At 35.7% G+C, this 13,720-nt stretch overlaps 1 protein-coding gene across 2 annotated transcripts in view; it reads left to right on the top strand.

The window, feature by feature from the left end:
* NSMCE2 (NSE2 (MMS21) homolog, SMC5-SMC6 complex SUMO ligase) overlaps window positions 1-12,547 on the top strand; it is a 237,632-nt gene extending 225,085 nt beyond the window's left edge. For both annotated transcript variants that reach the window (XM_074265779.1, XM_074265787.1), the window contains 3 exons: window positions 1,406-1,509; window positions 1,848-1,954; window positions 12,200-12,547. In XM_074265779.1, the coding sequence (XP_074121880.1) occupies window positions 1,406-1,509; window positions 1,848-1,954; window positions 12,200-12,317 (329 nt within the window). In that variant the 3' untranslated portion in view covers window positions 12,318-12,547. The remainder of the gene's footprint in view (window positions 1-1,405; window positions 1,510-1,847; window positions 1,955-12,199) is intronic.
* The last annotated feature ends 1,173 nt before the right edge of the window (window positions 12,548-13,720 follow it).

Below are 13,720 nucleotides of genomic sequence, written 5' to 3'. Positions count from 1 at the left end.
AAACTATTTCCACTCATATGAAAGGGCATTCCAAATCACTGTTGATCAGAGAAATGCAAATTAAGAATTCTGAGACACCATCTCTCAGACACATGTCTCTCAGATTGGCTAAAATAACAGGAAAAGATAATGACGAGTGTTGGAGGGGATGCAGGAAAACTGGGACACTGATACATTGTTAGTGGAACTGTGAATACATCCAGCCATTCTGGAGAGTGATTTGGAACTATGCTCAAAAAGTTATCAAACTGTGCATACCCTTTGACCCAGCAGTGCTACCACTGGGCTTATATCCCAGAGAGATCTTAAAGGAGGGAAAGGGACCTATATGTGCAAGAATGTTTGTGGCAGCCCTTTTTGTAGTGGCCAGAAACTGGAAACTGAATGGATGCCCATCAATTGGAGAATATTTGGGTATATTGTGGTATATGAATATTATGGAATATTATTGTTCTGTAAGAAATGACCAGCTGGATGTAAATACAGAGAGGCTTAGAGAGACTTACATGAACTGATGCTATATGAAATGAGCAGAACCAGGAGATCATTATATACTTCAACAATACTATATGAGGATAAATTCTGATGGAAATGGATATCTTTGGCAATGAGAAGATCCAATTCAGTTCTAATTGATCAATGATGGACAGAACCAGTTATACCCAGAGAAGGAACACTGGGAAATGAGTGTGGACTGCTTGCATTTCTGTTTTTCTTCTCAGGTTATTTTTACCTTTCTGAAACCAATTTTTCTTTTGCAACAAGATAACTGTACAAATATGTACACATATATTGTATTTAAGATATGCCTTAACATGTATGACATGTATAACATGTCAATAAAAAGCTATAATAAAACCCTGAAGGTATACTTCTTCATCTTTTTGGTGTGGTGCTACTTCTGGTACTAGATATTAAATAGAAAAAAAAAGCAAGGCTGCCTTCAAAAGGGAGAGGTCAGCTGATGGAGTGGACAGCTCACTGACCTTGGTTTTAGAACAGCCAGTGTCATTTCTCAGTTCTGCCACATGCCAGCCACAGAGACCTTGGTTCCTTCACCTCAATAAACTCAATTTCCTCAGATATAAAATGAATATAATAGTTCTATTTATCTCACAAAGTTGTAGTGAGGATTAAATGAGCTAATGTTCATAAATACTTTACAATTATAAATGTCTATATAAATGTGAAGTGGTATTTTTTTTAAGATTTCTTCTTCAGAATTTATATATAATCATGATCTTTTAAGCATGTAATATTAGAATATTTCTGTAGAACAATATAAAATATTGTTATATATAATAGAACATATTTTATAAGTAGTTTAAATTACACTTTTTTTAAGTGTATAGAACTTGTGACTTTTTAACCAATGAAAACATTTTTGTTTGTATTTTTGTCACAGGTGGACTCCTTGTAGACCCAACAGATGATGATTCAGAAGAACAAATAGATGAAGATATGATTGTGACCCAAAGTCAGACCAACTTCATTTGTCCCATTACTCAGGTACTTTGCCTCAAAAAAATTTTTGATAGACAAGATGCTTACTGATTTGCCCACCCAATCAAAAAAGTGATTTGATTTCATATTTAGAATAGTAAGTGGAGGAAATTGAATAATAAGACAGAAGCTCAAATAGGAGTATAGGAATAGTCAGTCAAAAAGTCTAGAAACAGTTCTGCGTTGTCCAGTGTTGGTGGGTTGTTATCTTACCCTGCACGAATGGAAAATTAAACATAAAAAAGACTAGTGTTTGAAATCCCAACTCCTGACAATAGTAATTTAGTGAGCTGACTGGAAGGTGGTAGTCATCATTCCTGTAAGCCTAATCTTCTTGATTACAGTTGGAAATGAAGAATCCAGTGAAAAATAAAGTATGCGGACACACCTATGAAGAGGAAGCCATTAGAAGAATCATTGAGTCGAAACACAAAAGAAAGAAAAAAGCATGGTAAGTTCACAAGGAAGAAAAAAAGCTATAGCTCTTTCCTTTACCATAGTAAACCCAAAACATTTTGGTCAAGCAAATATTTTGAACTTGGCAGAGTCAGAAGGAAGGAATACTTAAATGTCCATTCTCAATCATATTCAGCTCAATAGCTGCATAAACATGAAAGCTAACTCTGTAAAAATAATACGTGAGGGGAAATTTTATAAATTGCTCAGGAAGGGTGTGGAAAAAGAACAAGTTATTTAGAAAGCAGAGCAGCATTATGTAGTGTAAAGAGCATTGGACAGAGCATCAGAAGACCCGTATTCATATCTATAAACTTCTTATCCAGTAAAGGAAATAATTTTCTTTTTATGAGCCTCCATTTTCTTATATCTGAAATGAGAAGGGGTTGAATGGATATTCTCCGAGACCTTTTTGAAATTTAAACTCACTTTTATGATCTAGCTCTAGAGGTATAAGGGATCTCAGAGACTATCTGTAGTCTAATTCCCTGATTTTACAAATAAGGAAACATATCCAAGGTGGTAAATGATTGCCCAAAGTCACAGAGTAAATGATAGAGGTAAAATTTAAATTGATATGTCAACTACATAAAGAAGAAAATAAGAATTGTAAGGAAAGTGCATTTTAAACTTTAAAATGATGTTAAAGGAGTTGAATTTCTTGTTACTAATTTAGTCCCAGGAAAGAATGGGCATAGTCAAATTGAATTCAATACAATTCTGATCTTTATCCCTTGAATGTATTCTTCTACTAGGGCCTATAAATAAGAGGAGAATCTGCCTGTACTCAGTTTCTTAATGAATTTACGAATAGGAGGAAGATTCTGAAACAGTATATTCTGCTGCTTATTCAGTATTTTTTTTTAACAATCAGCAATGATTTTTTTTTTTAAGTGCCTCTCGTATTCTAGTCGCTGGAAATATAAAGACAAAAGTGAAATAATTCCTGCCTTCAAAGAGCCTACATTCTAATTGGAGATATAGCACCTAGACTTGCAGAATACATACAACTTAGTTTTGGGTGAGGATTACTAACAGCTGATAGGATCAGAAGAAGTTTTGTTTATGAGATAATACTTGAGCTGAGTCTTTGAGGAAGACAAGAATTCCAAGAGGCCAAAGTGAGGAGGGAAAGTTTTCCCAGTATGGAAGACAGCCACTCAAGAAATACAGAGAGAGGACTTGAAAGTGTTATGTCAAGTGGAAATGTCAGGAGGGAAATGATGTGAAGGGAGTCTACAAAAGTAAGAAGCAAATAGCTTGTGAAAAGTTCAATATGACAAATCAAAGGATGATCCTAGGGTAATAGGAAACCACTGAAGTTTTAATGCAAATAAGGACTTAAATGTGGTAGATAGTTGAAGTGGATAGCAATATACATAATGTTGTGGTTTTTAACTTACATGAATAATCTTTTTCTACAATGACCCTTTCTTGTTTATGTGCCTGGGATGGAAGAGGTTCTAGAAGAAGGCATAGCAGGATCTAAACTTATGTGGAGTACAAAAACAGGTGCCAGCTGGCAACTCTATTACTTAGGAACCAGTTTGAGGTCATCAATCCCTACTCAGTAGGAATCTGTATACCCCCAGGGTACTTTAGGTGTAGCAATTATGGTTCCCTAGACTGAGTACTAAGAGAGAAACAACTTCAGAAACAATTTGACAGGTTTGTAGAATGGGCCCAAGTAGCAGAGTGGGGTCTCAGTTCCAACTTCAAGCCCAATTTGAGCAATAACTAGGGCAGGAATATCGAGCCAGACAAAAGCCCTCAATTCTGTCAGAACCTGCAGAGTTCTCCATAGTAATCAAGTCTAACAGTAATTTATTGAAACTCCATGCAGGGCAAGCTCTAAGGCTTATTGTTAAACCCAAACACAGGTCAAGAACATGTAGAGCCCAGACCAAGGGAGAAGTCCAAAGTCAGGAAATATTCTGGAAGAATTAACAAACAAAAAAAAGAATGTTGCTATAAATGTTATTGTTAAATCCAGGCTAGCTCCCTGGAGGCCTTAAGAACAGCCAGAGTCAGGATGAGTAAAAGTCCTTGGTCTTTAGCGGGAGAATTGAAGGAGACAGACAAACTGCCACAAGCTCTCCACCAATCTTTCTCCTCCTAGATCTGTGGAAAAGTGAGTCTGGCTCCACCCTCCAATCCCTCCTACATACTGTGTACACACACACACACACACACACACACACACACACACACACCCCAAACATTGAGCCAGCACAGAATGAGAAGGACCATTTTTCCAAACATATGCTAATAGAGTCACAATGAATAAGTAATTAACCTTATGTGCTCAGTTGTCTGATTTAAGCACACCTTTTAAGAGTTTCAGCCCTTAACATATTATAATTGTGGTAGTTGTCCTTTGTTCTCCAAGAGGACAAAATGACATCACTGTGTTGGAATCAAGGTACAGTGTGTTTGACTGACTGATCAGACCAGTATGAGCTTAGAAGACTCTAGCACAGGTTGGGCACAAATACTCTACATAAATATTTGGAGTGGAGATCTCTCTAAACTTGTGCATCTTTCATTTCTTTTGCACTCTTGCAATTCTGCTTTGCTCATAGAGCACAGTGCCTTTTTTGATGCAGGTACAAACATTCTGGGAAATCCTTTGCTACTATCTCACTGACATGCAATTGATCCAGAGTTCTTCAGAAGACCTTGAGAGTGTCCTTATATTGCTTCTTCTGACCTGAGTGTTTACTTTATGTGAGTTTTCCATAAAATAGTTCTTTTAGGCAAATATACGTTTGGCATTTGAACAGCAGAACCAGCCCATCACAGTTGTGCTCTCTGCAGTACAGTTTAGATATTTGGCAGTGTAAGCTATAGGAAGGACCACAGTGTCTGTACTTTATCTTGCCAGATGATCTTCAGAATCTTAGACAATTCAAATGCCACAGTAAGCAGGCCAGTCTTGGATGAAACACACACCTTTTCACACTAAGAGGTGAGCAGGCCATCTTTTATAAAAGCTGCTCAGACCGGAAGGGCAGCTGAATCCTGCTGCTGCTTTAGTCCAGTGAGCAGATGACCTTGTGACCTGGACTGTCTGTGTGGTAATTACAGCTCCCCTTGTATCTCTACCTACTGCTTCATCATTTATCACCACAGGACCTTGAAGTAGGGAAAAAATGGTAAAATGGTATGGGTGATATCTTTTAATTCATTTGTAAATTGAAATTAAATGAGGCAGACCTAGCAGAGTTGTCAGCCTCACTCTTTTTTCCAGAGTCCCTGGAATCCTGTGGAAAGACAAAGTCACGATGACTGGGGATGGCTTGGGATGCAAGGGTGATCTTGGTATATGTCTGACTAAGCTCCTGCTTCAGCTGCCATCATGGCTATTGGGAACAAATTGTTCTAATTCTCCTATTCAGCCAGGAGAAACACTCCACATCCTTGGGAGAGAGAACCCCCCCAATTCATTGAAGGGTTTAAGACCCCTCTGTTCCCCTCAACCTGGGTTAGTCCATCTACCAAAATGGTTTACCAGATTGCGGCCACTGTGACATGCCAGAGTTTCTTGGAGACACAGGGGAGAGTTGGGTGAATCAAATGGGCTATCAGTGGAGAAAAGTGGAAGAACACACCCTATACTCCATACAGTAGTGACAAGGAGGTTCAAGACCCAAAATCAAAAGAAGATAATGTAGAAGGAATTTACATTCTAACATGGAAATATTACATGCAAAAAGAAGCTGAAAATTTAAAAAAATACAATTAGGGGCATGATAGAGAAGTCCAAGGAGAATGCAACCTCGTTTTGCTTGACTATACACATTCATAACAAGGATTTTGTTTTCATTTTACATGAGAAGAGTGGTAAAAGAGAGTAAAGATAGCTTTTTGCTGATTGAAAAAAAAAGGTGTTTTTTTTTTAATCTGTTTCTCACTGTTAGTCTTCCTATCTGAAAGAGGAGCAGCATTCTTTATCATCAGCCCCCTCAAATCATGATTAATCTTTCTATAGATTAGAGTTCTTAAATATGTTAATGTTAAGAGTTTCCCCATGGTTCTGCTTACTTCACTAAGTTCTTATAAATCTTCTCAGGTTTCTCTCAAACCATTACATAGTAGTATTCCATTACATTCATATACTACAAATTGTTCAGCCATTCTCAAATAGATGGATATCCCCTTTGGCCTCTCAGTATCTTCAAACTCTTACTTTCCACTAACTCCTCATCTACCTACAAATGTGCTCTAGTTCCCCAATCAAAAAAACTTTTTTGGAAATTTTTAAGTGTTATCCAGCTTCTGTCTTTGATGTCACTTCTATATCACCCTCCATTTCCTTAAACCTTTACAATTTGACTTCTGCTTGTATCACTCTGCTGAAACATCTCCCAAAAACCTTTGATCAGTGATGTAATCATCAAAACAACAGTGTTTTTTTCGATCTTTATGATTCTCCCCTTAATTTGTTAATGCTGTTAACCACAATCTCTTGCAAGATTATTTTTCCTCCTTTGAAGAAATCACTCTCTTCTAATTTTCCTTCTTTTTCTAACCCTAACTTTTTTTAAATTTTCTTTTTTTTTCAATTTACATAAATCTATTTTCTTTCCCTTTCATCTCCTCCCAAACCTCAGTGAGATGGAGAGAGTGAGCAGAAAGTAAAATAAAATTCTTTTAACAAATGTGCAGAATCAAAATAAATTCCTATATTGTCTGTGTTCCACCATCCCCCTCCAAAAAAAAAAAAATTATATCTCTTTCCCTGATAGGCAGATAGTTTCTACTTCCTGGCATTAAAAAGGAGCTGCTAATCATCATTTTTTGCAAATATGAGTCATTCTGATCATTCTTTGATCTCTTTATAAGCCTAGTAGTAGTATCACCAGAAATGTACAATTTTAGTAATTTGGGAGCATAGTCCTAACTTGCTTTCTAAAATGACTGTATTCATTTACAGCTCCACTAATAGTGCATTAATAATTTGCCTGCTTTCCTGCAGCTTCTGCAACCATGATCATTTTCCCTTTTTGTCAACCTTGTGAGTATAATAGATCTGAGGTATTTTCTGTTTATTAGTGGTATGGACCATTTTTTCATATGGCTATTCATAACTTGAGAGTATCTTCTTTGCCACAGGATTGAAAAGTGCAATATGTCAAGGAGCAAGGTGTAAGAAAATTGGAAAGGCCGGAAGGGATTAGGTTATAAAGGACAAAAAATTAGAAATCTTCAACTAAACACAAAAACAAATGGTGAAAATCAAAGAAGTAAAATCAAAAACAAAAATAATTTAACAAATAACACTAGGAGCTTTTTTTTAGCTAATAAAATGATTAAGCCCATCTGACTTTAAATATAGACAAATCTAATTGCCAATATAAAAAAAATTAGAGGAGGATTCGCAACAAATGAAGTGGAAATAAAGTAAATTATTTAAAAACATTTTGTCCAATTTTATGCCAACAAAACTGATTACTTAAATAGATTAATACTTATAAAACTATGAAAAACTTACATTAACATGAGAAACAGATTTTAAATATTCCAAACAGAGAAAGTGAACATGTCATAAAGGAACTAAACCGTTTACTAATCATTAATAATTAGAGGGGTATAAATTAAAACAAATTAGGTTTTACTTCCCGCCCATCAGGTTGTCAGAGATGGCTAAAAAGAAAGGTAACCATTTTGTGGAGGCTGAAGGAAAATCAGAACATTAGTACACTATTGGTGGAATTCTGAATTATTCTGGTGAATCTGGAAACTCATTTGAAATGATGCCTCCCTCCACCAAAGTTGCTAAACTGTGCAATGCCACTCTGAGGCTTATGTCCCAAAGAGATCAAAGAAGGAGGAAAGAGACCCATATAAACAATCCTATTTGTAGCAGCTCTTTTTGTCATAACAAAGAACTCCAACTAAGGAAGTGTCTATCTTTTAGGGAATTGCTGAACAAATTATAGTGTGTGAATGCGATGATTTATGATAGAACAAATGATGAAAGGGACAGGATTTGAAATAAGATGACAACTGTGAATAGATACATGGAACCAAATGGACAAGATATTAGAGAAAGAAATAGCCAGATTTGACAATTGATTGAATTTGAGAGGAAGTTGAGTTTGAAATACAGGCAAAATGCCCAGAGTGGATTTTACAGAACTCAAATGAGAGAAAAACCTACGTAGAAATATTTTGTAAGAAGTACTTTGTAACCAAAATAAGCACTATAAAATTTAAATTTACTAATGTTATTATACAAAAATACTCATGTTTCCATATGATATTGAGGGGGAAACAGCATTTTTGATGAAGTTGGTAACCATATTAAATTTCATTGGAAAGTCAAAAATCTCTGCAGGATTTCTTCTTTAAAAAATCATTATTAGGGTGTCACTTTTAACTTGATAATTATATGGCCAGTTATGTAGTCATGATGAGAAGTTGTGTTCTCCGTGTTTGAACTGACCAGTACCCAATTCAGGATGTCTTATTTTTTTTTCCTAACGATGTTCTAATTAAACATTGATGAATTAGAGTGACAGGTACATTAGGTTTATAGGTTCAATTTCTGACATCTTTTTGATACTCTGCAGTGGCTTTGGAGAAAAGTATTTGAGATGGCAGCTCTAATTCTAATGGAATTTTCATTTTGATTCCACAAAAATTAAGTACCTGGTATGTGCAGAGCCTTGTATCTGTCACTCCTGCTATGCAAAGTTCATATTAAGTATGGTTCTTGACCAAAAACAAAAATAAAAATAAAATTGTCCATTCTATCAAGGAGTTTAAATTCTTATATGGCGGTGGGAGGGAGGTAAGCAGGGAGAGAAAGAGAAAAAGTGGAAAACAATATGTACACAGATAGTACAAAATATATCCAAAGTAAATTTGGGAATAGAGTGGTAGCTGTTAGAGAGATGAGGAAAGACTTCCTGGCATGGGGGACAACTTCAACAAAGACTAAAGGCCAAGGATGGAATGTCATGTATAGGGAATAACGAGTACACCAATTAGAAGGATTGTAGAGTACAGCAATAGACGAATGAGAAATAACTCTGGAAAAGACAGGATGGAACCAGATTGTGAAGTACATTAAATTCTTGACTGAATGGTTTGTATTTTATTCTAGAGAAGCCATTAAAGGATGCTATTGAAGTTTCTCAAGAGAATGACATGGTCAGAACTGTGCTTTATGAGTGTCATTTTAGCTGATATTGGAAGCAAGAAGGCCAATTAGGATAGTGTTACAATTGTTCAGTTAAAAGATGAATGCTGGAGCTAGCAGCTTGATGTCTGCCTAAAGAAATGACAAAAAATGCAAGTGATGGTGTAGATATAGGATGAATCAGGACAGAAGCAGGGTCATAAAAACCTAAAGAGAAAAAAGATATCCAGAAAGAGAGGATGGTCAACAATATAATAAGCTTCAGAGGTGCCAAGAAGGATGAAGACTGAGAAAAGTTCGATTAACAGATGGTTGATGACCTTATTGAGACAGTTTCAGTGAATAATAATAACAAAAGTCAGCTTATATTAAGCTGAAAATGAGTGGAAAGTGAGGAAATGGAAACAGCACATATGAAAGGGAGGATAGATATAGAAGGAATGTCATGGTCAAATAGAGAGCTTTTTTAAAATACAGGAAATTGAAACATTTGTAGTAGCAGGACAGAAGCTAATGTTTTAAAGACAGATTGAGTTTGACAGAAAGTGGAGTGGTTAGAAAGCAAATCTTCAAAAAGAAACAGGAGAGTATAGAACTAAAGACACAAATAGAGAGCTGCTCCTTGATAAGGAGAAAGGGGAGTGATAGAGAAGATTTAAGGATACCTTTGCAGAAAGGAGCAAGCTCATTACAGATGGCCTCAGTTTTTATAGGTAAGTATTATTTGAAGCCTTCTTCTGAGAAGATGGGGAAAGAGTAGTACCCTGAAAAAAACAGTGGATTTTGAGTTAGAGAACCTGAGTTTGAGTCTTTACTTGATGACTAGTCCTTAAACACAGCTAAGTAACTTAACCTCTAAAACTCAGTTTCCTTATTTGTAAAATGAGAAATATTCATTACTTCCTTCCAAGAAAGGTTTTAAAAATTTTTTCCTCTCCCAACCTCCACCCCACTTTTGTTTTTATAAAGGGAACATATTATTTCAGAACCAGTTGTCCCTTTTTATGCATATTTGATTAATTACAATAGAGAGAAAATGATATTTTTAGTTATTTTATTAATCATGAATTGATCATTATTTGAGAGTAAAAATAATAAGGTAACTCATTATGCTTATCATGAGGCATCTGATCTCAGTAGGTAATCCTACATTTCTATCTCTTTCTTTTTGTTGCTTTATAGATAATACATTTAAACCCTAAATGCTTCAGGAGCTTCTAGCTGCTCAGCTAGATCCTGATGCCCAGGTTGTCTCTCACCTGGGCATTACTTAAGGCTCACAAACTCTCTATAACAGCTCTCTGCCAAAAGGAATGTTCTGTCCTCTTTAGTGACAAAGGTCAAAAACCAAGCTCTCCTCCAAAGCCAGTAGTCCCTGAGTCCTAAACCATGATGACATGCAGGCTTAAGGTAAGAACTGGCACACCTGACTGGCTCACCAGGGATTAATCGAGTAATGCCTATAAAATGTTCTCCATGCTGTTACTCTGGAGGTGGGAGTGCCCTTGTCCATAATATGATGGTGTCATTAAGTTTTCGTGTGTGTGTGATTTTGTTTGGCAAAAAACACCTTCTGAGAGTTGTTTCTTCCATGCTTTATTGGGTTTTGTTTTTCAGTTTCCTGAGAAGATAACTTAGTTGAATTGTGTAACTAAAGTAACATCAAAATCTTTTTTGCCCCAAGTTCTGAGAGTTTCTTCTTATGTATTATGACTTTTTTTCCCCCTAATAAGTATACTTCTTTATTTAGCCAAACTGAAACTAATTTTCTGTGTGGTTGAATCCATAAGTTGTTCTCAGAAGGTCTGTTGTTTCACTAATTGAAACCATATTATGTCATCAGGAGGTCTTCACCACCTCACAATCCACTTCCCTATCCAAAATATTACTCATTGTCTGGATCATTGAGGTTTATACACCATGGTATATGTAGGAGAAAGAAGAATAAGCTCATATGTAACTATCACATTTCTATTTAGAGAGAACTTTTCTCACAATTTTGTGAAATAGTAATAGTATTATTATTTTCATTTTGCATATGATGAATTTAAGGTCAAGCATGTACTAAATTACAGAACTGGGACTAGAAGAGAGACATTTCTGACCTCAAGTCCCTAGTTTTTTCCATTACTCACACTGTGAGGCAAATAGATACTTGTCTCTTTTGATCCCCAGGAGCTAGATCTAGGTTACTTTATGAAATGTGTTCCTTCTAGTATGCATTATAACAGGGATTTCCTTAAGTTCCTTCGTGTCCTAATCTAAAAAATTAATTCGTACACTTTGGTATTTCACTTTGCCAACATATTAATCAGTGGGAACTTAGGATTTGTTGTACTGATAAAGCCATTCAGTCACTCTGCCTTTCTAAATTTCCCAAACTTCTCTGACTGGACATTTTTAGGTACCTTAGAGTTCCTGTTATAGTATTTATGTACTTATTTTAGCCTCCTTTAAGAGCAGAGATGGAATCTTGTTTTATCTTTCCATCTCACCTAGCACAAGGCATTTCATGCAATTACTCTTTAATAAAAGCTTCTTGAATTGAATACCTAAAAAGAAACCTTTTAGCTTTTGGATTTTCTCTCTACCAAATTTTTAGAAATGAAAACCAGATTATTATGGATGATCAAAAATATGTTGATCTAGGGATAAAATCTATCACTAAATACTCTGTGAAGAGAACTGTGCTGTACTATGGAAGAAACTCAAAGTGAGATAAGACAAGCAGCTTCTGCCCTTATGGAATTTACAGACTAGTAGATATAACTTTTAGTATGCATTATTTATAATAAGCATAATAGACTGTTGTAAAACATAATGCCATATGAAGACAGTTGATATTAGTCATAAGGATGAAAAGAACAGCCCTCTGCTTTTAGAATTACCAGGCAGATGGGTGTCTTTCCTGTTTTTAAAGACTAAAAACTTCTTTTGTCAATATGTTTCCATTTAAAATTTTAAACATTAATTAAGTTTAAAATAGAAATACTGTTTGCCTCTATTACATATGTGACATTGCTATTAATGATGTTAATACAGAGTATAGAACCTCTGGATTAATTAGATTTGTTGTTGTTTTTCCTCTGACAGCTGCCCCAAAGTTGGTTGTAGTCATGCAGATGTAAAGCTGACAGATCTTGTGCAAGATGTAGTACTCAGAAGAGCCATCGAAAACCACAGAAGAATGGCCGACAGTCAGAACAAATAGAGACAATGCAGATGTCTACAGCTCATGTGTTCTCATTTAGGAAAGAAGGTCCATCAGTGTTTATTGAAATCACTTGCTTTTTGTAAGCTGATTAGAACAGATTGTTTATTTCATTTGCAGATAAAATTACAGATTTCAAACATAATCAAAAGCATTTTAACTGCCAAGTAACAACTTTCTTTAAATTTTTCCCCTTTAAAACTTTGTTAAATAAACTTTTTTCTCTATAATTTTCTTATCTGGTGAATTTTTCAAAAGATGTAGACATTCACATAAATGGCTTTTTGTATTTCAAAATATTTAGTATATAGATTGCATTGTGACCTCTAATCCCTCATCCCCACAATTCTTTTCATAACTCTATGCTGACTATTCTCTCTTGCCCTTCATATCTTGACCCCTTGGTGACCCATTTCTTTTCTACACTGTCCATTTCTCCCAACCACTTTACCCCTTATGCTACTAAAGATCTTGCTCTCCCACTATCCTCTCTGCTTTTACTCCTATTCAACGTGATGCTTAACAGAGCTGGAGAAAATTATGAAAACATGCCACCTAGGTCCTTTACCAATTTATATTATATATTCTTAACTGGATCCTCTCAGCAGCTTTTCCAAACCTTTTTATTTTACCTCAAACCTCCTCTGTATCTCTGCCCTTCACCTTCTCAGCTCAGAACTTTGCCTAGTATTTTACTGAAAAAAAACTGAGGATATTTACCAAGCTCCTTATCTTCTTATCATCTCTTGACACTCAAATGACTTCTGCCACTATTTCTTGCTTCACCTGTCTCACTCAAAAAGGTGGCTCTTCTTGCCAAAGCTAATCTTTTTTCATGCCCAAGCATTCCTATTCCATCCCATATTCTACAGCAGATTTCCCTCTCTGTCATTAATGTTCAGTTACTTTCTCTCTACTAGCTGATTCCCTAAAATCTACAAAACTCTAATGGCCTTTCTCAATTCTTATCCTCTGTACTCCCTGCTCTCCTTATTTAATATATCCCTTGGATACATTGAATGAGATCATCAGCTTCAAAAGATTCCTCTATACATATGATTCTTGGATCTATTTTTTCTACCTGAAACTCTTTCTTCACATATACTTTCAAATCTCCATCTGTTTATTAGACATCTCAAACTGGATATCCTATAGATATCTTCAACTCAAAATATGCAAAGCTGAACTCATTATTGTAACTCCAAAATCGTCCCTCTTCCACCCAACTGGAGGATGGTACCATCATCCTCCCAGTCTCTCAGAGTCACAACTTTAACTCCTCACTCTCTTGCCTCACCCTATTTAATATTGATCAATTTTCTCTCTCGTACTTGGACACTTCCACCTCCATGAAACAGGCCCTCATCACCTCATATCTAGACTGTTACAATAATCTGCTAGTT

Source organism: Sminthopsis crassicaudata, chromosome 1 (genome assembly GCF_048593235.1).
Source record: "Sminthopsis crassicaudata isolate SCR6 chromosome 1, ASM4859323v1, whole genome shotgun sequence".
In the NCBI taxonomy this organism is placed as follows: Eukaryota; Metazoa; Chordata; class Mammalia; order Dasyuromorphia; family Dasyuridae; genus Sminthopsis; species Sminthopsis crassicaudata.
Note: the sequence above shows the minus strand (reverse complement) of the source record. Positions and strands in the feature narration are given on the sequence as shown.